Source organism: Capsella rubella, unplaced genomic scaffold (genome assembly GCF_000375325.1).
Source record: "Capsella rubella cultivar Monte Gargano unplaced genomic scaffold, Caprub1_0 scaffold_5, whole genome shotgun sequence".
Lineage (NCBI taxonomy): Eukaryota > Viridiplantae > Streptophyta > Magnoliopsida > Brassicales > Brassicaceae > Capsella > Capsella rubella.
In genome coordinates this window covers 8,008,168-8,033,106 of record NW_006238919.1, presented here as the reverse complement: position 1 = coordinate 8,033,106, position 24,939 = coordinate 8,008,168, and the positions used below count along the sequence as shown (strand labels likewise).

The 24,939-nt window shown below is 34.3% G+C and overlaps 7 protein-coding genes across 7 annotated transcripts; 4 read left to right on the top strand and 3 right to left on the bottom strand.

Annotated features, from left to right (window-relative positions):
- Positions 1 to 695: 695 nt before the first annotated feature.
- On the top strand, positions 696 to 2,233 carry LOC17884914 (nuclear transcription factor Y subunit C-1). Its single transcript, XM_006290217.2, has 2 exons — positions 696 to 1,515; positions 1,965 to 2,233. Exons 1-2 carry the CDS (start codon positions 815 to 817, stop codon positions 1,966 to 1,968), a joined length of 705 nt encoding a protein of 234 aa, XP_006290279.1. The 5' UTR covers positions 696 to 814; the 3' UTR covers positions 1,969 to 2,233.
- A 135-nt stretch (positions 2,234 to 2,368) lies between these two features.
- LOC17886505 (probable xyloglucan endotransglucosylase/hydrolase protein 11) lies at positions 2,369 to 3,848 on the bottom strand. The gene is made up of 4 exons (XM_006290229.2): positions 3,507 to 3,848; positions 3,301 to 3,401; positions 3,013 to 3,203; positions 2,369 to 2,922 (listed from the first exon to the last, which is right to left on the bottom strand). The coding sequence occupies exons 1-4, from the start codon at positions 3,682 to 3,684 to the stop codon at positions 2,571 to 2,573; spliced, it is 822 nt and encodes a 273-aa protein (XP_006290291.1). The 5' UTR covers positions 3,685 to 3,848; the 3' UTR covers positions 2,369 to 2,570.
- Positions 3,849 to 4,905: 1,057 nt separating this feature from the next.
- On the top strand, positions 4,906 to 6,123 carry LOC17884854 (protein transport protein Sec61 subunit gamma-3). Its single transcript, XM_006292088.2, has 3 exons — positions 4,906 to 5,113; positions 5,223 to 5,359; positions 5,900 to 6,123. The coding sequence occupies exons 1-2, from the start codon at positions 5,020 to 5,022 to the stop codon at positions 5,336 to 5,338; spliced, it is 210 nt and encodes a 69-aa protein (XP_006292150.1). The 5' UTR covers positions 4,906 to 5,019; the 3' UTR covers positions 5,339 to 5,359; positions 5,900 to 6,123.
- A 375-nt stretch (positions 6,124 to 6,498) lies between these two features.
- LOC17887103 (acetolactate synthase, chloroplastic) lies at positions 6,499 to 8,736 on the top strand. The gene has a single exon (XM_006293045.2). It carries the CDS (start codon positions 6,546 to 6,548, stop codon positions 8,547 to 8,549), a length of 2,004 nt encoding a protein of 667 aa, XP_006293107.1. The 5' UTR covers positions 6,499 to 6,545; the 3' UTR covers positions 8,550 to 8,736.
- A 6,541-nt stretch (positions 8,737 to 15,277) lies between these two features.
- Positions 15,278 to 16,103, bottom strand: LOC17887331 (protein SHOOT GRAVITROPISM 5). The gene is made up of 2 exons (XM_006291895.2): positions 15,642 to 16,103; positions 15,278 to 15,549 (listed from the first exon to the last, which is right to left on the bottom strand). Exons 1-2 carry the CDS (start codon positions 16,007 to 16,009, stop codon positions 15,420 to 15,422), a joined length of 498 nt encoding a protein of 165 aa, XP_006291957.1. The 5' UTR covers positions 16,010 to 16,103; the 3' UTR covers positions 15,278 to 15,419.
- A 1,379-nt stretch (positions 16,104 to 17,482) lies between these two features.
- Positions 17,483 to 19,848, top strand: LOC17884928 (deoxycytidylate deaminase). Its single transcript, XM_006292348.2, has 9 exons — positions 17,483 to 17,760; positions 17,895 to 17,970; positions 18,348 to 18,387; positions 18,553 to 18,611; positions 18,836 to 18,873; positions 19,041 to 19,104; positions 19,248 to 19,301; positions 19,485 to 19,586; positions 19,679 to 19,848. The coding sequence occupies exons 1-9, from the start codon at positions 17,576 to 17,578 to the stop codon at positions 19,751 to 19,753; spliced, it is 693 nt and encodes a 230-aa protein (XP_006292410.1). The 5' UTR covers positions 17,483 to 17,575; the 3' UTR covers positions 19,754 to 19,848.
- Positions 19,818 to 22,127, bottom strand: LOC17886865 (SNF1-related protein kinase regulatory subunit gamma-1). Its single transcript, XM_006291127.2, has 6 exons — positions 21,790 to 22,127; positions 21,231 to 21,403; positions 20,959 to 21,114; positions 20,576 to 20,851; positions 20,337 to 20,500; positions 19,818 to 20,254 (listed from the first exon to the last, which is right to left on the bottom strand). The coding sequence occupies exons 1-6, from the start codon at positions 21,992 to 21,994 to the stop codon at positions 19,954 to 19,956; spliced, it is 1,275 nt and encodes a 424-aa protein (XP_006291189.1). The 5' UTR covers positions 21,995 to 22,127; the 3' UTR covers positions 19,818 to 19,953.
- Positions 22,128 to 24,939: the final 2,812 nt, after the last annotated feature.

Sequence of the window (24,939 nt, the reverse complement as noted above, 5' to 3'; positions counted from 1 at the left end):
CTAACTGAAATGTTTTGGTTTTGTTTATGAAATTGGTCATTTCTGATTCTGACGGAATATTTTGAAAAATTCAGCTTGTTAATTCTTACAGTGTCAAATCATATAACTCATGACTTAAGAATATTGTCTTTAGGTGGCTTTTGACCATGTTGTTTGCTTCTCTTGTTTCAGAGTCATAGATTGCATTTTCACGTTAAGAAGATAATGATTTCTTTAAACCTCACTTGTTTTAATTTTGTAGATTACCAAGCGTACTAATTGGCGGATACGATGCGATGACAACTTGAAGACGATATTCGATGGCAAAGACATAGTCGGATTCAAAAAGCTCGTTTCACTCTTGTTGCGACATTTCCCTGATGACAAACTCGACGACTGATCTGGTGAGATTTCTCACCTATGTAGTAACCATTCCAACTAATGAGTTTGTTTTCTTGTGGTTCATTTCGGATGCGTATGAAAAATTCTAGACCCCATTGAACTTTGATATGTATAAAAAAACGCAATGTAGATTTAAATCAATGACATAACTAAAGGATGTTGTTTTCATTTTTCAGGTTATATTTTATTTATGCTTATAATAATAAACGAAGTATAAAAAAAAAAAAATCATTACATAAAAAGAGATAACAACAACGTGTGCGTTTGAATTTATAATTAAATGACAAAAAATAGAGGACAACAAAAGAGGAAAAGAAGAAGAAGAGAAATCAGCTACATCGCTGTCCACCTTATCCACTTGTACCCCAATCCCTTTGGCAAAAAACTTGTCACAACCCTTTGATCCAAAAGTCGTCAAATCCAAAACCGACCAATGGACAACAACCAGCAACCACCTCCCTCCGCCGCCACCGGAATCCCTCCTCCTTCTGGAACCACCATCTCCGCCGCCGGAGGAGGAGGAGCCTCTTACCACCACCTTCTCCAGCAACAACAACAACAGCTCCAATTGTTCTGGACCTACCAACGCCAAGAGATCGAACAAGTTAACGATTTCAAAAACCATCAGCTCCCACTCGCTCGGATCAAGAAGATCATGAAAGCCGATGAAGATGTTCGTATGATCTCCGCCGAAGCACCGATCCTCTTCGCTAAAGCTTGTGAGCTTTTCATCCTCGAGCTCACCATCAGATCTTGGCTTCACGCTGAGGAGAATAAACGCCGTACGCTTCAGAAGAACGATATCGCTGCTGCCATTACTAGGACCGATATCTTCGATTTCCTTGTCGATATTGTTCCCAGAGATGAGATTAAGGACGAGGCCGCCGTGCTCGGTGGTGGGATGGTGGCTCCTCCTACCGCGAGTGGCATGCCTTACTATTATCCGCCGATGGGGCAACCAGCTGTTCCTGGAGGGATGATGATTGGGAGACCGGCTATGGATCCGAGTGGTGTTTATGTTCAGCCTCCGTCTCAGGCGTGGCAGAGCGTTTGGCAAACGTCGGCGGGGACCGGAGATGATGTCTCTTACGGTAGTGGTGGAAGCACCGGTCAGGGGAATCTCGACGGCCAAGGGTGAGTTTCATTTTATCTGCAATGTAGATATATTGATGATGATTAGATTTAGGGTTTTAGGATTTGGAATGATAATATGATAAACAATATCTAAGTCTGGTTTTATTGGGATATCATCAGGTCACCAGTTGCAGTCGTTCTATCTAAGATTTGATCATTGGTCTAGTATTGACTGTGAAACTAAGCTCATGAGTATGTGACAACGGAGCCACTTCTAGATTCATTAGGGTTTTAGGATTTGGAATGATAACAATCTCTTAGTCGGCTTTGATCCGGATAATTGTATCATCGTCAAGATTTGAACACTGATTTTTCAAATAATCCTGAATCAAGCACCTCTGTTCAAATGTACTGATGTATAGTCTCTTGCTCTTCTGCTGGAATTTGAATGGATCAATGAAGTATCACTCCTTAATCTGTTTTTCAATGTCTTTCTATCATGTTTGCAGTTAAAGCTCAGAGTATTTCAGATGATGTGAGCTTACCCAGCTTGAAGACAGCAGATATTAGTCGACCTTGCCTTGAATTTTGGTTGTGTCTAATCGATTATGCCTGAATTCAATTTACCTTTACATTTAAAAGAAAGAGTAAATTAAACTCTTATTCTTCTCTGTTAACTTATATGTTATTGCAGCAAAACAGTCACTCGCTGCGACTTTGCCTAACTATATATCTAGTGTGCAGTTTCTAAATGTATGCTTCTTCTTTTTTTTTTTTTTTCTCGTATCTTTCTCCTCCTTTAACACTTCTTGGAATGAACATATCTGTGAGATGCAGTCTTGTAACTTGTAGGGGTTTTAGTGCTTGTAAATCTCAAAGCAAACCCCATCTGAACCAATGTAATGTATCGAGCTTGGTTCTGTGTAAATGTGTATCTATATATGAACTCGTGACACAGGAATGGAACTAGCAGCGATGGCAACAGACTTGCTAGTTTAGTTAATGATTAAATGATAAGAACAGCTTATCAATAAAGCATGGTAACATACATAAGTTATCTCTTTTCAAGATTTTTGTTTTCCAGGCTTAACCCTTTGACAGGTACTGATCTTTCTCTAACTGTAACTTGCGCATTCTTGAGGCACCTTTGGATATCGCTGTCTGTCAGAGCAATAGTCATAATCCAGGTACATCTTCCTTGCATTTATATACAGTTCCTTCTCTTTAGAACTTAGCTGTTTGCGATTCCACCAGAACGAAGGGTCAGTGCATTTCTCTATCCCCATGAACTCAGTTTGACACCCTTCAATCTTTGATGCCTGGAACTTAGCAATGTATGGTATCTGCTTGGGGCCAATTTTCGATCCGTTCTTCACACTTCCCATTAGGAACATTGTCTGTACCGATGGGTAGTAAACATCTGGATTCTTCCTGTACACTCTGATCGGTGTACCATCAACATAAAACCTGAAAATGTAGAAATACCTTTTCTTTTGTTACTGATATTAACCCAATGGATTAGTGGTTGATCTGATAGAATTGTCATATGATACTCACACAAGTTGATTTGGGTTCCAAAGAAAACTGTAGGAATGGAAATCTTTGGTTGGATCAAACCAGAGACGGAACCTCTGATCTTTGCCTCCTTCCCCGTACAGATACATATTTGTATTCAGAAAATACGGTGGCCCATTCCTTCCCAAAATCTGGAAACAGAGCTCGTCATGACGGCTTGAACGGGAGATTAACTGTCATATTGCAGAAAATATATGTCAAGAAGCTATTCAGGTACGTAACCTCATCACGTTTATTTCAGACAAACATAAGTTAATGTGATTGGCGTACGTAGAAGGAAGTAATGACTCCCGTAGACTTGGTTTGGGGTGCCTTGATTCTTACGTTGAAGTATCCTGATCCGTATATCAACTGGGATTCAAACCCGGAACCTGTAAGGAACATACATGTGACCAATCATAATCATTGTGTATACGCACAGGTTTATCTCTCATAGAGACCAACATACACACAAAGAAAGAAAGAGAGATAGAAACCAGAGTTATGGTCGAGGGTAAGGCGGAGCTCAGAGGTTTCATTAATAACCAAAGCTTGATGTCCCCATGTAAGGTAGTAGTTGTTTCCCCATGTCACGAACCCACCAGTCTCTTCACCTCGTGCTGTGGCTGCAACCACCAGAACCACCAGTAGAATATTCTGATAAGATCCTCTCATCTTGATCTCTCTTTCTCTCTCTCTCTCTCTGCTCTCTTTGCTTCTCCCTCACTTTACTTAAACACACTAGGACACGACTCTCTTGGGGTATGTTATATAGGCATAGAGCAGCCACGTACGTTACGTTCTCTCTTTATTTTCACCAAATTAGTCTCTATTCATTGCATCATCATAATCCCATTCAGCTAATCTAAAAATGTTTTTCGATGTTTTGAGTTTATAATCCATATTAATTATCGAGCTGTTTGCGATTACGTTTGTATTTTAGTGTGGTAAACTGAAAGGTGTTTCCAACTCGTTTCATACGCATCAAGCATTGCAAATTTAAAAGTTTACTAATTTCACGTTTCAATACTTAGGTTCAAAGTCTACATGTGTCATATCATCTATCTTTGATTAGTAATAATCATTAGGTCTGTCTAACATTCCAAATTTTTTGATTCTCTTATTAAAATTGTTTGTTTCTAACTAATCAGGCTTAATATGCAATTTTGTCAATTCTATCAAAGCCAAGTTCAGGAAATGTTTTACTGCATTTTTATTGTATTTTAAAATCCTTCGGTCTGATCCGTTTATCACGAGAAATCCGTGTTTGTTTGTGGCAGTAGTCTCTCTCAGGGAAAAAACGACTCGTAGTGTGAATGGGATATGCATAACGTGATGAGCACCATACCACTTAGCATTGTGAATTTTTAACTTAACAAACGAAATAAAAGGAGTTTAGTCGATTTGTAATAGAATAATAAAAACATTCTCTTAAGATGATTACTAAGTAAAAGTAGCTTCTATTGTAGTAGAAAAGGATGGTGACTGACCAAAGTCTATAGTAGTCTATATAAGGTTGGATTGACTCATTTATTAGTTTTTAGCCAAACGAGACCCCCTAAAACTTGCTAATAAGCTTTCGTATTTATGCTTTCGTATTTGTGGTAAACGCGGAAGAGAACTAAGAGAATGCCAATAAAGTTGCCACCAATGCGACAGCTCATTTCACAACATGTTATATAATACACGACAGTTACGTGCTTAGATTATCTAGTTCCAACTTGCATATCATCAAATCGCATATATATAATGAAAACGATTTAAATCTAATAAGTGACAAAGCAGTACTACTAGTTGAAGAGAGAAAATACTACAACAGACTAACTAAACCGGACTCGTTGTGTTCAGACCGAATCAATCTGAATTGAAATTATGGAGGAGGCGAAGTCAACGCAACACCAAACTTTAAAGCGGTGGTATAAAAATCAAAAATGTCAAAGTAAAACCAGCACCAAAACGACGAACCTCCTCAAACCCTAATTTTAATACCATATCCGAATCTAAGAAACCATGGAAGCCATTGATTCAGCAATCGATCCTCTCAGAGATTTCGCTAAGAGCAGTGTTCGTCTCGTCCAGCGCTGTCACAAACCCGATCGCAAGGGTACGCCTATTATTTATATACTCTCGAATTTCGAATTTTTGGGGATATTTGATTGGATCTCAAGATCTAATTTTTGTTTGTGTGTGTGATTTTGATTGGTTTTTTTTAGAATTCACTAAAGTTGCTGTGCGTACGGCGATTGGATTTGTGGTGATGGGATTCGTTGGCTTCTTCGTGAAGCTCGTCTTCATCCCAATCAACAACATCATCGTTGGATCTGCTTAGGATTATATAATACTTTACGAGGTTTTACTTCTTATCTTCAGTCTCTTAGTTATAATAACTAATACTCAGTTGTGGTACTCTCTCTCGCTTTATATTTGCCTAGACTTGGTTTATGTTTCTTGATATATATATATATATGGATTGATTCAAGAATTGTTCTGTCCATTGCTTTTAAGAATCATTGACCTTACAACATTTCTTGGTTTTATAAGCTCATGGATTAGTCTATACCAAATTTGATATGGATACAAGTTGATGTTATAGATCAAATAGTGGAAAGACTTGGAGAATTTTATTGGAGTTGGTTATAGCTAGTTCTTGGTCTATTGCCTTTGCTGTCTCCATGGTTTCTGCTACTGCCACGCTTCTGTTTACTTGTTATCTTATTAAGCCTCTATCTGTCACACTTGTGAGTTTCTGTTTGTTCTGAATTCTTCCTCTGTGCTGTCATGGAGTCTATGTTGTGTTACCCTCTTGGTTAGTTATACTTGTGTAATACAATTTTTGGGTTAGATAAACACTCATTTGTGAAGGTTTGTTAAATTATGAATCGCCTTACAGGCAAATGCGCGAGGAGTAGGCCAAGAAGAATGACATTATCAGCCTCTGGGGAAGCTCGATGTCCCTGCTATGTTTTTGTAGCCAAAAAATATATGTTCTTATACGAATTTCACTTATCATTTTCTTCTCTCTTGTTCCAAGTTTTCATCATCATCCCCTTTTTTTTATTTATGTATGAAAATACAATTTTTAGCCAAGTATATCTTTAAAGTCTAAATCTCAAATGGGTAACTCAATTCATCATCAGAAATTCAGAACCACCAAACTTGGGGTCCAATTCTTGGAACCAACTTGCACCTTACCAATCAGCTTCAGGACTCACAATCAAAGTAATCCAACTTGTATCATTTTCTCATAACCAAAAAAAAACAAAACAAAGAAGAGGATAGATTTGATAAAGTTCTCAGCCACAAATTCCACAAATTTAGGATTACAAGTATATTCAAGGCTCGATCAAAAGACTAGATTCCCTCAGGTGACTATAAATAAACAGATAACAAAAACCAAATCCCGAGGGCATTTTCGTAAATACAACACAAAACCCTTAATCTCTGAGTCTCGTTCCTTTTTTAAATGATTCAGGTTCACAAAGTCCTCTTTCTCTCTCCCTCGCTTCATCTCTCCTGAGACTCATTAAATCAAAACCATGGCGGCGGCGGCAACAACATCATCTTCGATCTCATTCTCAGCAAAACCTTCTCATCCTTCCTCCTCCAAATCGCCATTACCAATCTCCAGATTCACCCTCCCATTTTCCCCAAACCCTAACAAATCATCATCCTCCTCCCGCCGCCGCGGTATCAAATCAAGCTCTCTCTCCATCTCCGCCGTGCTCAACACAACCACCAATGTCTCAACCACTTCGCCTCCTAAAGAACCCACCAAAACCGAAAAATTCGTCTCCCGATTTGCTCCTGATCAACCACGCAAAGGCGCTGATATCCTCGTCGAGGCCTTAGAACGTCAAGGCGTAGAAACCGTATTCGCTTATCCAGGTGGTGCATCAATGGAGATTCACCAAGCCTTGACTCGTTCCTCCTCGATCCGTAACGTTCTTCCTCGTCACGAACAAGGAGGTGTATTTGCAGCTGAAGGTTACGCTAGATCCTCAGGTAAACCAGGTATCTGTATAGCCACTTCAGGTCCCGGAGCTACGAATCTCGTTAGCGGATTAGCCGATGCGTTGTTAGATAGTGTTCCTCTTGTAGCAATCACAGGACAGGTCCCTCGTAGGATGATTGGTACTGATGCGTTTCAAGAAACTCCCATTGTTGAGGTTACGCGTTCGATTACGAAACATAACTATCTTGTGATGGATGTTGAAGATATTCCTAGGATTGTTCAGGAAGCTTTCTTTTTAGCTACCTCTGGTAGACCTGGACCTGTTTTGATTGATATTCCTAAAGATATCCAGCAACAGCTTGCGATTCCTAATTGGGAACAGGCTATGAGATTACCTGGTTATATGTCTAGGATGCCTAAACCTCCGGAAGAGTCTCATTTGGAGCAGATTGTTAGGTTAATTTCTGAAGCTAAGAAGCCTGTCTTGTATGTTGGTGGTGGTTGTTTGAATTCGAGTGATGAACTGGTTAGATTTGTTGAGCTTACGGGTATCCCTGTTGCGAGTACATTGATGGGTCTTGGTTCCTATCCTTGTGATGCCGAGTTGTCGCTGCATATGCTTGGAATGCACGGGACGGTGTATGCTAATTACTCTGTGGAGCATAGTGATCTGTTATTGGCTTTTGGGGTGAGGTTTGATGATCGTGTCACGGGTAAGCTTGAGGCTTTTGCTAGTAGGGCGAAGATTGTTCATATTGATATTGACTCGGCTGAGATTGGGAAGAACAAGACTCCTCATGTGTCTGTGTGTGGAGATATTAAGCTGGCTTTGCAAGGGATGAACAAGGTTCTTGAGAACCGAGCAGAAGAACTTAAGCTTGATTTCGGAGTTTGGAGAAATGAGTTGAACGAACAGAAACAGAAGTTCCCTCTTAGCTTCAAGACGTTTGGGGAAGCCATTCCTCCACAGTACGCGATTCAGGTCCTTGATGAGCTGACTGATGGGAAAGCCATTATAAGCACTGGTGTCGGGCAACATCAAATGTGGGCTGCGCAGTTCTACAAGTACAAAAAACCAAGGCAATGGCTATCATCAGCAGGCCTTGGAGCTATGGGTTTTGGACTTCCAGCTGCTATTGGAGCGTCAGTTGCAAACCCTGATGCGATTGTTGTAGATATTGACGGAGATGGAAGCTTCATGATGAATTTGCAAGAGCTGGCCACAATCCGGGTAGAGAATCTCCCAGTGAAGATACTTTTACTAAACAACCAGCATCTTGGCATGGTTATGCAATGGGAAGATCGGTTCTACAAAGCTAACCGAGCTCACACATATCTTGGTAACCCGGCAAAGGAGGGCGAGATATTCCCGAACATGCTGGAGTTTGCATCAGGTTGCGGGATTCCAGCAGCGAGGGTGACAAAGATAGCAGAGCTCCGAGAAGCTATTCAGAAAATGCTGGATACCCCAGGACCATACTTGTTGGATGTGATTTGTCCGCACCAAGAACATGTGTTGCCGATGATCCCAAGTGGTGGCACTTTCAACGATGTCATAACGGAAGGAGATGGCCGGACTAAATACTGAGAGATGAAACTCGGCACTGTTTAAACGGTCTTTGTATGCATATGGTAAAAAAAACTTAGCTTGCAACTTCCAAGTTTGGTTTGGTAATTTGAGTTTCTTAGCTGTTGAACTGCTTCTTGGTTTACCTCAGACTTTGTTTTGTTTCCTTTTCTTTTCTACATATAAATAAATAATCCGGTTCGGTTAACTTGTTGTGAATCGCTCGGTTTAGTTATTGCCAATGGAGAGAACTGGGTAATTGAAATTTTATTTTTCATAATTCTAAGCTGTTTTTAAGTTTTAACAATTCGAGTTTTGTGTGTATATGATAAAATTAGGGGAAAATCTAAAATCGAGCTTGATATGCGTTTGGTTCGACGTTCGATTTTAAAAGTGAACAAACCAAATTATTAAAAAAGGTACTCCATTTTTCTGATTTTGTTTTTTTTTTTCTAGAGCAAAACACAATAAACAAAACTCTGCACTAAATGCATGAAAAGCTTAAAACATCTGCTTAAAAAAGATTCTAAAAATACAAAGATAATTCTTGTTATAGATTTGATATTTGGGGGAAAAGATAATTGAATTAGGTATTATATGGATATATTCTGATTTTAGGATTCACATGATCCAAAAAAGAAATTCACAAGGACTAATCAGACATTGGAAGTAGGAAAATAATTCAAAAAGTTTTTTTTTTCTTTTTAATTTATTCAAGTGACAAAAGCTTTTTAGTTCAAACTAAAGTAATAATAAACCGAAAAGAAACTAAAGTTGTATTTTTGTAATAAACAGAAAGAAGAATAATTATGATTGAAATTATATTTAATTTCTTTCTCAAGCATGAGGTTATGATGACAAGATGTGGATTTCCTCCTTGTATAGCCTTTAATTAATCTATTATTGTTGACAAAAATTGTTATAGTATAGTTATTTCAACTACATATATTAATACTTCTAAAAACAATATAGCACCTTTTTGGTGATGCATGAATGCTCTTTTTATTCAATGGTTAGTCAAATGGAGTAACTAATTATCTTGTGGACTATTTAATTTAGCATTAAAAATTCATGATTAATTTTTTTTTTCATTTCTATTAAGTATCTCTTATTGAAAATTCACACATGAGAAACATATGAAGTTACTTTCAATTTTTAATTTGTTTAATCGATTTCTTAATATTGAAAGTAACTTCATATGTTTCTCATGTGAAGCAGTGAAGGTACATGTTTTTTTTTGCTTGAAAAAAAATTGTTTTGTATTAATAAAAATTCCTTAGTTTTATTATATTTACGATGCTTTAGCCAAATTCTTAATATGTTCTTTGATTCTTCTATCAACTAGTTGTTTCTCAACATTTTCGTTTGGGTGAATTAGGTGTAATGATAACACTATTTCAGTGTGAACTCTTAACCGACTAAGAGAACTATAAATGGTCTTAATAATCCTACTATGGTGTTTATTGGCAACTACGAGAATGATGTTGTGAGTACCTTGTAAACTATGGATAGTCAGAAAGTAATGAATGCTGTCAAGGAACAATTCTACTCCATATCATTCTGAAATTTCAATCCTTCGTAGTCCCATAGGACCACACCGTGATAATATAAAAGAGCAAAGTAAAATTTCACTAAAAATTAATTTAAAAAATATATAATTTAGTTTAAAATACTCCACTAAAAATCCAAAAGGACATTTTATGTGAAGAAAAGTACAAATGTAGTTCAAAGAATTAGCATGATTTTCTATCTAGCTTTTTTCTGTAAGTTGCCTTATATTAGATATTTAATTTACATTGAGATGGTAATTTAAAGTAATTTAAAATATTTTAATTGTTAGTGCAATTTTTGGAAATTTGTGAAATGTATGGTATAGTTATCCATAAACGCATTTTAGTGTTATTTTAGTATATATTTCTCTAGATTACATGACTTACATATAAAAAAATGAACAAAGTTTTGCACATAAAGTTTATTTCAATCGAAACTACATATACTGATAATCTATACGAAGAAACTGAATGCAATTTGATAAAAGAAAAGTAGAGATCCAAAGATAAAAACTTTCAACGTTACATGTAAGATCAGGATCAACCTTTATATCCCTCTCTCCCCATAGGCACGTTCATAGAAATAAAAAAAGCTATAGCAACCACTCATAACATATATATTAGTAATTTACGAGTACATATAAAAATGGTCAATCTTCAAAAATATATGTAATTGGTGAGTGAGTGAGTGAGTTGTTCAAAGAGTGAGAGACTCTTTTCGCCTTTTCTCAGACATTTCAAAAGTAAGACTCTCACTTTCTCTCTTTTACTTTTAACCCATTTATATACAAAATAAAATCTCTTGACTTTGGGATTTCTTTTCGTTCTTTATCGTTTTCTCAGTTTTTCTTTCTATTTGTCAATGACAGAAAACAAAAATATTAAATATTAAATACAATATATATTTCTGTCGACTTGAGCCATCTGTATTTGGTTACTCTATATATATATATATACTATTATTGTCTTCAAAGTTATACACGCACAGCAATGAAATTGTACCTCCATTGCGTGCAAATATTGAAATGTTTTGCTTTGTAATTTTATGGATCCAAGAGACTGCTTTTTTTGGTGATCGATCATGTGAATATATACGGGGATGATCAAACATTGACAATTAGTAAGATACTCGATCATGAACTTTACAGTCTTTAGAACAAAACTCTTTAATTATCTCTCGAAATGGTTTCCAAGACTATCTATAGCTTATATATAGTTTCTGTTACCTCATTTTTAGATTCTAATTTTAACACTTCTTTAACAAAACAAATTATATGATCCCAAAGTAATATTTGGCTTTCACTTGTGTGAAAATATTGCTTACAAGTTGCTTACATATCATAAATAAATATGGTATATAATTGGTAAATACTTGGGGGTATTTAAATGAAATATATATTATATAAGTGCATGTAAATATTAGATATAGAGACTGAGTAGTGATGGATCACATGATGAGAGTAACTTCCATCATCTATTGTCCCCTCTTCCTTCCCTAACACTGTCTTTTCATTCCCTTCCATTCTAAGGGCATTGTCCCTTTCTCTTTTAAATCCAACCAAACTTGGCTTCTTCTTCTTGTTCTATTTTCTTCCAATTATATATTATCACTCTCTTTAATTAATACTTCTCTATTTATATATATGTGCCACCAAAATTACTAGCTATAATCTATCAGCAAATATCTTAATGATCTTTTAAAAGAGTAACCATTTCCAAGGATGATGAAGAGACCTAATTTAATAATTACATATACTTAAAGGTTCATATCCAAGGATGATGAAGAGACCTAATTTCTAAAATGAAGAACTATGATATAGAAAATGAACATTAAGACTGGTTACAAATGAAAATTTCCAAGTATACCTAGATTTCTAGAAGGTGGGAAGAAGAGAGATAAACATGCATAGTACCTAAATGAAGCTAAAGAGATAAACATATGCATAATAATGAAGCTAACTTGTGTAAGGACCACAAAATATATAGACATCGAAAGCAAAAAAAAATCTCTGTCATAAAGATATAAACTATAAGAGACAACACAAAATTATTACTAAATAGTTTATATTGTAGAAAAAGAATTAGAGTGAGCTTTAATATATATTTTAACGAAAGAAAAAAATCTAACAAGAGGGGACAAGCAAAGATCCATCCCACATGGGATTCAGAAAATATATAAATTTGTGAAAAAGCTGAACAAAGGAAAACAACACTTGGAAAATGATGGCTCTCTTTGATCTCTTTCTCTCTGATCACTAACACCAATATGTATTGATTCTATATGCACTGATGATAAACATGTATGTATGTACGTGTGTGTATGTATGTATGTATGTATGTATGTATGTATGTATATGTACATACAACATATATGTGATACACATATCTATATCTATCTATCTCATACATATAGCATATATGTGTGTGTATGAGTGTATATGTATGTATCATGTATGTGTGTTTATGTATACAAATATTGGGTATAAAGACAAATGTGAAAAGACAAATGTTAAGGTTGTGTCACAATGGGCAAGATTGCTATGTACTGATGTATCTTATCAGTTTCCATTATCTTCCAATTGCTTAGACACATCTCTTTCCTTCGGGTGAATTCAACATTGTGATTATACATTTCCTTTTTATTTTGTATGTACATTACGTTGAGACACGTACACTCATATAGTATTTACACACGTACGTTTGTGTGACTGTACATCAAATATATGTACATTTAACTGTATACGCCTTACACATGTATATAAATTTGATTGGTTTTCCTTATATTTATTCATTGAAAATGACATTAAAGTAGTAAACATTTTTACTTAGCATATAGTTACTATAACTACTATAAGAAGAGTATTTGGAACTACAAATTAAAAAGAGTATTCAAAAGGGTTTAAGGAGAAGAAGTACAGTTCATTGTACTATATGTCTTTTTATTAGTTTCTCTTCTTTTAATTATGTATAGCATTATATGGCAAGAGTTTAATATATATATAAAAGAGAGTAAAATATATATTTGAAGTTTTGATAAACAAAACGTATATTTTCTAAACATAAGTATGGAGTTTGTGTATATAGAGAAAGGTCTAAGAAGAAGAAGTTGAAAACAAGTGGGAGACTCCGACTCCATCCCACCCTTTGTTGTCTTGTAAATTTCTCTCATCAATTATTATTCATCTTCTTCTTCTTCTACTTTTTTATTGCATAATTAAATCGATTGCAGTTTTTGTTTTTTGTTTTGATCCATTTGCTTCTATCTTTCATTATCAAAAGTTCCTATCATCAAAAATATGACTCATGGCCCCTCCTGTTTCACTCCATTTTTGTTACTATTTGTATAAACTTTTATAATAGCTTAATGATTATATATATATAATATCACATATAATTTGCTACTTTTTGTGTAAATTAAAGAAAATAATGAGTTCTGTTTATAAGTTTATGCATTAAACTCTATTTGAAGACAAGAATAATAAATATATATCTGCTCGAATAACCCGAAATAGCTAGTCAGTTTCTAACTAGTTGAACTTATATATCACACCAAATTCGTTTAAGTGTTGAAGAAACCTCAAAACTGATCGATTCTCATGATGAGAAGTAGAATCCACTTGTTAGATTTCAACTTCAGACGCATGTAAGAAAAGTACTGTATGAAGTGCTCAATAACTAAATAAAAATTTGGCATTAGACAGTACCCAAATTGGAATCTTGATTAGTATACTATTTCTTTATACCTACAAGTACATGTATATGTGTGTTTATTTTATACGCGTGTGGATGAAACTGTGTGTGTGGTAATTATATGTAAAGGTGTTTCTTTCTTTCTTTTAAACGAAATTTATATTAGAAAAGATCTTTATAATATATGTTGACAAGATAAAGAGATCTTTATATATACATCCAAAGAGCAAAAAAAGAAGCTCCCTAGGGTTTCATGGACTTCATCTTTAAGATGTTATTTGCGGCAACTACACTCATTTATTAGATATAGTACTCATTCTAGATCTATTTTGTATAAGTCTCTCTACGCATAAGATTTTGGTCCTTCAAGACTCCAACATTACTAAATTAATTTTACAACAGAAACAAAAAAGAAAAACTTTCATCAAAATAGTAATGTTCGAAAACGTATATTCAATTCCAAAGGTTAACAATGTGCTTTTGATTATTTAAATATAGAGAATATTATGTATAACTCATGATAATCATCAAATATATATAGTAGTTTACGTATCATTTTAGATTTTATATATAGAATATTTCGGCAACTCAAAACTCGAAACACCTTACTTTACTTAAAACTACAGTAAAACAAGATCATACGACACTAAAGTACGTACATATACTTACCAGTGATAATTAAATGTTAGCAAATCTACAGGAGACTACAATAATTAAGCTAATTTTTTTTTCTAGATTTCTGTAAATGTACGTACGCACACAGCCACACAATAATATCATATACACATAACACATGCAATATTTAAAATTGACCTAGCTAAGAAATTAAAGTAGATAGAAATGAGCATGGTAATGCAATAATTATACCCATCATCTCCATGCATATATATGTCTTTACGTGTGTGTTTAATCACTTGTTTTCAGAATAATCATCAACTTGAAGGAGCATTTTCAAAGATAATAACAACAAATAAAAAAAAAACCATTGGGTCAGCCAATGATATTAGAATCATGCAAATGCTCCATTAGATCTTTTTTTTTTTTTCCATGCTCTTCTACTGTATATGAACATTAGTATGTATGTATGTTACTATATCATTATCTCATCTAGTTACTTAAAATTCAAGCAATTAACTAACTGATCACACAGTAGTAGTTATAAGATATTGTTCTGACGGTTAATTTATGTCATAGTTAGACTTTTAATACTCTATATATAGTATAACATATATTATAGCTGATGATCGTTGCAGAATTGACATGTTTAATGTTGACACCGTAACTAATTTGAATATTAGTTTATCATTCCCAATTAAAGATGGTTTTCTTCTTATATATGTAAATATTAATTCATGAAAACAAAGAGAATGTTTAAGTTTCTTTAAGTTGGCAAAGATGAAGAAGTGCCTGGAAACATAAATCATTTCTTATCTGAGCATATCAATATTGTTTTCCTTCGATTTCAAGTAAACAAGAAATATATCCTAGGACTACTTAATATCACCTAACTAGAAAATGAAAATAAATTAATTAATTAACCACAAATATAAAAAAAAATCCAAATTATTTTCTCAAACTAGTGAAAGTTTAATTTGGCTTGAAATATCCATTTATAATAACATATAATTAAGAGAAAACAAATGAAATACTTTTAAGGCCTAAACCTTTGCCTGCAAGAGTGGCAAGTGATCTCCAAGCAAGCCGTATCGATCTTCGTCATTGATCTTTCCTTCAACCTCTCTGCTCTCTCCACCTCCTCTCTCGCCTTCTGCCACATCACCCTGGTTACAATCCAAAACCATTAAACCAAACCAAACCAAACCGGAATTATTACTAGCTAGCTAGGTTGAGCTAGCTCTTTTAACTTAATTACCTAGCACGAGCAAACTCAGACTGAGCCATCTCCATCTCACGACGAGTCAACTCTCTAACCCTCTCGGCGTAAGCCTTCTCTATAGCCGCCAGCCTTATCTGCTCAGCCGCCTGCCACTTCAGCGCCTCCACACCACCACCGCTTGGATGCTCTTCAGCCGCAGTAGTGATCGAGCTGAGGCTGATGGACAGTTTGAGGTCAAGATCGTGGTGGATCATGGAGGACGAACGGTTGTTGTGGTTGTGGTGATGGTGGTGGTGGTGGTGGTCGGTTGATATAACAGTTGGTCGGTGTTTTCTCACCGGAGATTCAGTGGAAGGCAAAAGCTGAAGCTCTTTGTGATGATCTTGATGTTGTTGTTCAGCCATTTTTGTATTTTTTAGTTTGTTTTTTTTTTTGGGGATATTAAAAAAAAAAAGGCTGCACTTCTCAATAAGTGTGGGGGTGGCAATTACCAATCACTTTATATGTAAGCTGCTTCGTGTCTGTACACATATATATATATATATATATATATTTACCTCTACTTGTAATTACACTTATATCCCCTATTCGATTTTTGTACATATCTTTTTTCTTTGGTTACATTTTGATAATTAATCAGGTTTTATAGATTCCTCTAAGTTAACAAACGACCACCGTACCGCCATTATGTGAAATTTGTTGTCAAGTTTGGTTACATGATAAGACGAAATGATTTGATTGTACAACAATAATAATCTAAAGTTATGAATAAAAAGAACGTTTAAATGTATACGTAAAATAGATTCTAAAGTTTTATCGATCGAGTTACAAAATATATAGTCGCCAAAAATACAAAACTCAGATATGTTTTTACTATGAATTTCATGAAACCAACAAATGAACTAATCAAATATTATTTTTGTGAAGTAATATAACGTGTAAACGCAAACGTGAACGTTGTTTTTTTTTAACGTTTAAACGGAGGATAGAAAAAAATAGGTAAGGAGGTGCAGTGAGAAAAATCACCGGTAGAAGAAAAGACAGATCGAAGATGGGATATAACGGATCACGTTACTGAGAGCGAGGCTTTTTAAAGAAACCCTTTTTCACTTTTTTCATCATATCATATATCTCATTTTCTTATTTATATATATAGATATATGTTAATGTTACTCATTAAACTGGGGATATGAAAATGTGGATGTGGGTGTTGTGTAATAATTGGGGATGCACGTGGGTTAATGGGTTTCCAAAAAGCTAAAAACTCTCTACTAGCTCACTATGACTATGCTTATTAGTACGAATATTTCTATTCATTCTACTAAATTCTTCTTATAAAACACAATTTGCAAAGTATTGTTCTCTCTTTTTATCGGTTGAAAAGTAGAAACCATGATCACAAACCGGCAAAGACACATACAACGTTTCAAAATATATGATGCAAAACCATTTTAAGCAATATATCAATGTATTGATTTGATCAAAGTGATGCGAAAAACGTTTGTGAGTTTTATCTAATAAAGTGTTAGCCTTTTACGAATATACGAAGAAAAAACTTAACAGATTTCATATATATTACATGTGAGATTCTTATTAAGAAAGAAAGCAGTGTCACTTCTATTTTTTCATCAAAATTGTATCTACTTGTCAACAAAAGAAAACATCATTTGTAAGTTTAAGAACTATATAAAAAGAAAGTGCTATAAACTTCATCTGTTTTAGATAAACTTTTTTTTTGTAAACTTAAAATATACGGTCATTAAATACAAAGATTTAAAACTAAGAGGATCTAATTGCAAATTATATTGACCGATAGATCTTTACCTGTCCCGGGGATGTGGCGGGGATAATTAACTCTGTCATTGTTTTCCCGCTACATTTGTTCCGTTTGATAGATTAGAGTGAACAGAGAAGAAGAGCCAAAGCCCAAAGCTAAGATTTTTGAAGGATAAGTTTCTCTAAAAGCTCCTATGAACTCTCGAGAACTCGCACTCGTCTCTACCTCTGCAATCTTCGGTGCTTTGGTTTCAGCTCTAGCGTTTCGCTTCTTCTCTCCAAACCCTAAATCCCGAAGAGTTGGTATTTCCACCGAAATCGCCGCAATTTCCAGAAAGTTTCAGTCTCTAGATCCTTTCAGCCCTCTGAAACGAAAAGGGTTTGTCACAATTCCATTAATTTCTTCGATTTTGCTCGAAAGTTTCCAACTTTTAGAAAATCACGAGTTGAGAATTTTCTTTGGGGTTTTAAAGTTCGTATTTTTTTTTTTTGGTTTTATTGTTGTGAAAACAGATACTTATCATGGGATGATTATTTCATGGCGATTGCATTCCTTTCTGCAGAACGATCAAAGGATCCTAACAGGCAGGTAAATTTTCTTATTGGGATGAACAAAATTTTGTATCCAAACAGTCCCGTGTGATTTCTTTGAGTTTCAACTAGGTAGTTCCTAGATATTAGGGGTTAGATGAGAATATGTTTGCTTTAATGGAAACTTTTAGCTAAGTTCTAGCCAGATTTCAGAGTTGTTTTTGAGCTTGATGTTGCAATGATTTACTGGATACATTCGTGTTTTGATATCTTTGTTTAAAGTATGGACTTTAAGGTCTTAACGAGTAGAAGTTTAGAACTAGGATCTAGGAGTTTGACTTAAGATTCACAAAATTCGAGACTTAATTTTACTGACCAAGTCTTCCTTTTGTGACATTTTCATATCCTTTTTCTAACGGATTAATGTTTCTGCAGGTTGGTGCATGTTTAGTGAGCCAAAATGGTGTGATTCTGGGTAAGATAATGGATCACACATGTCTCTTGATCTTTTTTGAACAATATGAAATGTGGTTGTTTAGTTTCATTTCATGCTCTCATTCAAAGTTGTGGTCATTCTAGCAATCTAGTGCAAGCGAGACAGAGATAAACAATGCTAAAAGAACTTTCATCTTTCATTTAGGGATTGGCTATAATGGTTTTCCAAGAGGCTGCTCAGATGATAGACTTCCTTGGGCTAAGGTATTACATTCATCTTAATCCAAGAAAAAGATACAGAAGTTGATTGTCTATTGAAACTTATTTAAATTGCGTTCAAGGTAGTCACTAAACTACTAGTGTGGGTAATAATGGGTGCAAGAAAAGGAACAATGTTCTGGTAAAGAAATGAACCTCTCGAGATAATGCGAGTAATTTTATCCCCTAGATTTACTTTGGATCATAATTTGCTCATGCCAATTTCGCAGAAATCGAAAACTGGGGACCCATTGGAGACGAAGTACCCGTAAGTACTAATCTCAATGATGCAAAATACAGCTAAACCTTGTATATATGTTTTGCTAGTATTGTGCACACATTCATTTAGCAATCTGTAATACAGTGAGATGTTACAGTTCTCATTCGTTTTGCTCATTTATAAGCTCTGGTGTTTATTATATTCTGACTTTGTAGATATGTTTGTCACGCTGAAGTTAATGCCATACTAAACACAAACCATGCATCTGCAGCTGGCCAGGTTTGTTTCTTATAAACTCGAATATGAAACATAATTTGATTTTCAGAATCTGCTATCCGTGGTCTCTGCTGCGGTTTCTGTTCCATAATATTTTAGTGGGATGGTTAATTTGAGTTTGTTTGTGCTCCTCTAATGTCTTGCAGAAGCTTTATGTGACCATGTTCCCATGCAATGAATGTGCAAAGATTATTATACAGGTATGTTCTTCGGACGATTTGGATTAATTTGTCAAATTTGGATCCTAATACCAGAGTAACATGTCTTCAGCTATCCTGTCATTTTGATATCGAGCACAATGATCTATCTAGACCGATTAATCAGTCTAATGCAAGTAGATCATCAGTCACATGGACTTTTCATTTTGGTTTTCGTTCTTGCAGTCTGGTGTTGCTGAGGTAATTTACTTTGTGGAAAAGAGACTAAATGACTCAGATGTTGCTTATGTAGCCTCTCACAAGCTCTTATCTCTGGCCAATATCAAAGTAACTAAAGCCTCTTGAATTGTCATCTCATTTTAATACAGTGACTGTAATGTTTTTGTGTCTAAATCTGTCCTAAACAAAAAATATTTCAGGTTAGGAAACATCAACCGGAGATGGATCAGATCTTGATCAAGTTTGAAGAACACTTACTCCAACCAGACACCTAATTGTTCCAATTCAAATTGTAGGACCAAATCCGAGAATCTGAACATTTACTGTATTTCAAACGTATTCACTCAAAGACGGGATCTTTCTTCTTTTATTTTTTCTGTTTGAACGTTGATAATACAAATTCAAGAACTTCGGCACAAACAGACAGAAGCATAACAAAATCAAGGACAATTTACACAAGAACGACACTATGTTGTCAAACTCGGTAGTTTTGGGGAAGAGGGATAACACCGTCAAAGAAATCCCCAAAATAGCCAGACGGCTCATGAACAAGTCTTGCGATGATGTCTCGGAGAGTGATGAGACCTTCGAGGTTACCAGAATCATCCACCACATATATCCTATGGATCTTCTCAGCGTCTAACATCAAGATCAGTTCCTTTAGTGTATGGTTCTTTGTGCAAGCGATCACACCGCTCATGATAGGAGCTGATGTATCCCCCTGTTTCTCCAAATGCTCTCTAACAGCTGCTAAGAAGTTCTTTGTTGTGATTGACCTAATAACATCAGTAGAAATCATTGAAGATTGACAATGCAGCGAAACTTTGTATATATTTCAAGGATTTATGAAGTATTAACCTGTAGTCATGGTAGATCTCTGGTGCAGTGAGGAGAAAGTGAACATCTCTAAGGCTTATGTTACCTACTGGCTTCTCACTTGTCCTTTCAATGACAGGTATGCCTCCGATTCTTTTTCTCCTCATCAGCTTGAACGCCTGAAGAACTGGTTCGTCCTCGTATATCTGAAATAGAAATCATGATCTGTTAGAATTTAGAAGATGAACTCAATGGTGATATGAATAAGATTACACACTGACCTTTATGATATGATCCTTTGACATAATGGGAAGACCAACTTCAGAGAGAGTTTTGATTCCCCAATCCTCAAACCAGTGAAGCCCTGCGCATTCTGCCAGCATATGGATAACTGCTGATTGTGTAATTATGTTCTCGATCTTTGCTACACCTAAATCAACCACCGGGATGCTCTTCATTTTGTATTTAGAAAGAAGTAACAGCATGGTTAGAAAGGAGTTCTCCTTCTGCAGAGCCAGAAATGGTGCCCATCGGAATGTTCCAGAGATATCTCGAACCTGTTAGCGAGAATATTCAATGCATTTCAGAAGCCGTAATCCGGGAAAAAATCTATGAAACAAGTAAAACTTAGGTTCTATCCCCTTAACAAAGGTACAAGCCTCACCTTAGTATTCTTGTATAGCTCTGAAGAAGTAAGGACCTCAAAGAAGTTTCCAGAAGTTATTGCTGAATCTCCATTATCTAGAACATCAGCGGTGAAATCATGAGAAAATCCATTTGAAGCCGCTACAGCAGGACTCCTTGGAGATGGAGGCTCCAACTGTTTTTTAAAGTAGACAAGAAAAGCAAAGATATGAACATAATAGGTCGCTTCTCATATTTTCTTCACAAGAATGATAAAAAAAAAGGCGAAGGTTAAAAGGGAAGAACAGTTACCTGATGCAAAAGCCAGACAACAATGCCTGGAAACTCTACAATACCGATGTAGCGATCAATCCAACTGGCGTCTTCAGGGGCATCAACATCAACTACAGGCGCGCTCAAGACCTTGAATTTCGATAGTGTCTGAACAGCTTCAGCCAAACTTGTGTCTGATCTTATCTCGATGTCTAGAATAGAGAGAAACCACAAAGAAATAGTTGAGACAGCAAAACTGAAAATATGCAACATGTAAAATTTTCAAGGGAAAGAGATACAACAAGTCTTATTTTCTGGTACATCAGAATCATACACCACAAGAAGGACTAAGAAACTATAAAAATCAACAACAACTAGTTCTGATTCCTTAATTGAACTGATTCAAGTATCCTACAAGCTGGGTTGATTTCAAAATTCTGACTTCTGATACTTTCTATAATTGAAATTTCAATCCAGACCACATATCTCAACTAATAATTTCCATAGATGAGTCAACCATCAAAATCCCAAACATGAACATGATCATCCTCAAAATTCGAACAATAAAGCTCGGTTCATGGATCAAAAGGCCGCATACCTTGAGAATCAGAAGAGAGAGGGAACGCAGAGACGGGGATGCTCTCGAAGCAAGCGTTGAGCTTCTCGTTAGGGCTGAGCTGTGGTTTCTGCTCATCCCAGAGATCTTCCACACGCATCCCTAGCTTAGCTTCCGGACTCGACACGTCACTCCGATGACTCAAGCTCTCGCTTCTCATTATCTTTATCTCCGGCACAGCCGCCATCTTTTTTTTTCCGGGTAAGTCAAAACAGTGAAAAAGGTCCCGTCTTTATTCTCCGGTAAACTCAAAAGAAATATCCTCTCTTTTATTGTTTTTGTCCGTCAGAAGTTTTCTACAATTAGATCTTTTCTACTGAGAACTATAGAGATTGAAATATACACACACCATAGTAGAGATCTCGAAGCAGAGAGAGACAAAATTCAAAAACCCCGTTGTCTTTAAATCTTACGAATAAAGCCTATATGTTTTCAATTGATCAAAACCATCCCCAGATTTTCGGTTTTATTTTAAAAGATTGGGGGTTATGTTGAAACAAAATGGAACTCATTGTGAGTTGTTATAAATTGATGTATTTGGTGGTTAGTGACAATTTAGTGTAAAGTGTAGCCTGTGACTGTATGTACCCTACTCCTTCGAGTAGACTAAAGATCGTAGCCGTTCGTGGAAGGGAGTAGCGGAGATCAATTTGGGTGTTGTTGGTCGTATAAAAAGCGATAGGGCAATGATTAAAATAATATAAGAGGAATGAATAATAAATCTCCATTTGTTGAAGTGTCGTACTTATCGTTATCTTTTTATAATTTTATATACTCGTGTAAATTCGATTTTATATTATTAGAAAACCCCCCACAAAAAATAGCAACCGACCTTGGAAATGGATAACTATCAGTATTTTTTTCTTTTCTTTTATATCACTCGGCCAGATTTACAAAAATTTAGTACTTCTATAATACTTACTAGTGATGGACCCGCACGTACGTGCGGGATTATTTTTACAAAATTACGATTTTTTATGTAGATGCTATTTTGGTAAAATTTTGTTTTATGAGTTTATTTGATAAACTATATATAGACATATAGTTGTAAAATATAGATATTGTATTACATAATAAAATTTTAAAATTGTAATTTTAAAATAATTTAAATGAAAATAATAAGTGATATTACATGTTTATTTTTTAATTTAATCAAAACATTTCTAACTGCTTGCTTAGATATGTTAAATCGGATTTGGGTTTGGCTTTAGTTTGAATTGTTTTATGTGTAGTTTAGAATTGAAAACTCGTCATGTCCCTTTCTGTCTCGTCCTGACCCGTCCCGTCCCACCCCGTCCCGTCCCGTCCCGTCTTCTATCTGTCATAAAATTTCTGTCTCGTAATCGTTTCTTTTTAAAACATAATCATTTGCCAATGTTTATTATAAGAAACTTGGTAAAAGATTTATACAGGATACTCGTATTCCTCGTTTAAATATTCCTTATTCGATTTTTAATTTTATTGATCTTTCAGTTTCATCTTTATTTCTCATTAATTTCTTCAATTCAAAGATTCATGTTTTAGCCTTTTTGTTTTCTAAAGATTTAGCTATTTCTATTTTTTTTAATACATGGATTTATTGTAGTTTTGTTATCCGAAGTATACGTTATCTTCTTATACCTGTCATTTCATGTCCAAATATTTGAAATAAATAGGAAAGTGTAAATTAAACTTACCAATTTAAATTACATGTCCCCGTATCGTACTCGTAGTTTTATATTTGAAAGTTGAAAGTGAATTTAACTCTATGACCGTGTCTCATAACAATTCTAATCATGTTTTATTTTTTTTTATGAGAAACAATTCAGATAATGTTTGTTTTCGAATTATATGTTCCCGTATCGTATCCATTCCTATAAGTTTATATATTTTTTAAATAAATAACACCATTTACATGTAACTAAATATAATTTTAATATATGTAAAATTTCATATAATCGTCCAAAAGTAGAGATTATACGTCCCAAAGTTGAATTTTGTTCAATATTTTGAGATTTTGAGAATTAAATATAACTACCAATTTTTTTTATTTCAACCGGTTATCCAAAACTTATATATCATCTTTGTCAATGATAGTTTAAAATTGTACGTATATGTGAGATAATGTTTGTAGATATTTATTTATTATATCATTTATATCATACCAATTTGATATTTTATTTGTTTTTAATTAGATTAAATCATGAAAAATATAATCCATTTATTATTTAAAAATTGGTAATAAGTCGTTAAAATCATTTAAATATGATACATCCACTTGTTATTTAGTTTTAATCTTTATAGAAATTTTATATGTTTATAATCTCAAAATGTAGTTTATGATTTGATAAAACAATTATTTAATATTTGATAATAGTAATGATATGCAAATTGTCAATGGATGAAGATTTATTTTGTTAAGATTGTGTGAAATTAATAAGAAAAAAGAAGTTTAGAATAATCATTAACTAACTGTTTGACCAAATAAAAATCATTAACTAATTGAATTAATGATAAATTTTGTAGATATCATTTGTGCTATAATTGCTAGATTGATTTTTGAATATGAATATTTTTAAGAGAATTTTGAGAAATACCTCTTTTGGTGTACCCTTTTTAAAAATACCCTCTTTTCATGAAAAATTATAAAATTTTATATGGTTGATAAGGTACATCAAGATCATCATTACTACTGGGAGACTAAATCCAAATATTTAGAAGGTTTTGAAAGGTTTTAAACGACATTTATATGGTTTTTATAAGGTTTTTAAAAGGTTTACATAGTTTTTATAAGCTTTTTATATGATTTTTAAAAGGTATTTATACGGTACTTATGAAATATATATATAAATTTACACACATGTAAATATAATTTGTGTCTATAAATATAAGTTTATACATATTTTTCTGATAAATTTCAAATTTTATTGTGAGTTTTTGATAAAATTAGAAAGAGAAGTATTTTTAAAAAGTGGTATTGGAAAATGGGTATTTTTGAAATTCCCCCTTTAATATGTGAAAATAAGAAATTTATGTGATTTAGAATGTTTATTCGCATGATTTTAGCAAACAAATATTTAATTATTTATTTATTTAAATTTTATTTATATTTTAAAATTATATAATTTTTTAAAATTTGATGATATGATCAGT

Excerpts from the sequence above, each read along its gene's own strand:
- LOC17886505 (XM_006290229.2), bottom strand. The coding sequence starts at position 3,684 with ATGAGAGGATCTTATCAGAATATTCTACTGGTGGTTCTGGTGGTTGCA. Across the intron at positions 3,204-3,300 it reads GAGTCATTACTTCCTTCTAC|TTAATCTCCCGTTCAAGCCG; the intron begins GTACGCCAATCA and ends GCAATATGACAG. Across the intron at positions 2,923-3,012 it reads TGGAACCCAAATCAACTTGT|GTTTTATGTTGATGGTACAC; the intron begins GTGAGTATCATA and ends CTACATTTTCAG.
- LOC17886865 (XM_006291127.2), bottom strand. The coding sequence starts at position 21,994 with ATGGCGGCTGTGCCGGAGATAAAGATAATGAGAAGCGAGAGCTTGAGT. Across the intron at positions 21,115-21,230 it reads TTGTCTGGCTTTTGCATCAG|TTGGAGCCTCCATCTCCAAG; the intron begins GTAACTGTTCTT and ends TTTAAAAAACAG. Across the intron at positions 20,255-20,336 it reads GAGATCTACCATGACTACAG|GTCAATCACAACAAAGAACT; the intron begins GTTAATACTTCA and ends TGATGTTATTAG.
- LOC17884854 (XM_006292088.2), top strand. The coding sequence starts at position 5,020 with ATGGAAGCCATTGATTCAGCAATCGATCCTCTCAGAGATTTCGCTAAG. Across the intron at positions 5,114-5,222 it reads TCACAAACCCGATCGCAAGG|AATTCACTAAAGTTGCTGTG; the intron begins GTACGCCTATTA and ends GGTTTTTTTTAG.
- LOC17884914 (XM_006290217.2), top strand. The coding sequence starts at position 815 with ATGGACAACAACCAGCAACCACCTCCCTCCGCCGCCACCGGAATCCCT.
- LOC17887103 (XM_006293045.2), top strand. The coding sequence starts at position 6,546 with ATGGCGGCGGCGGCAACAACATCATCTTCGATCTCATTCTCAGCAAAA.
- LOC17887331 (XM_006291895.2), bottom strand. The coding sequence starts at position 16,009 with ATGGCTGAACAACAACATCAAGATCATCACAAAGAGCTTCAGCTTTTG. Across the intron at positions 15,550-15,641 it reads TCTGAGTTTGCTCGTGCTAG|GGTGATGTGGCAGAAGGCGA; the intron begins GTAATTAAGTTA and ends GATTGTAACCAG.
- LOC17884928 (XM_006292348.2), top strand. The coding sequence starts at position 17,576 with ATGAACTCTCGAGAACTCGCACTCGTCTCTACCTCTGCAATCTTCGGT. Across the intron at positions 17,761-17,894 it reads AGCCCTCTGAAACGAAAAGG|ATACTTATCATGGGATGATT; the intron begins GTTTGTCACAAT and ends TTGTGAAAACAG. Across the intron at positions 18,612-18,835 it reads ATAGACTTCCTTGGGCTAAG|AAATCGAAAACTGGGGACCC; the intron begins GTATTACATTCA and ends CCAATTTCGCAG.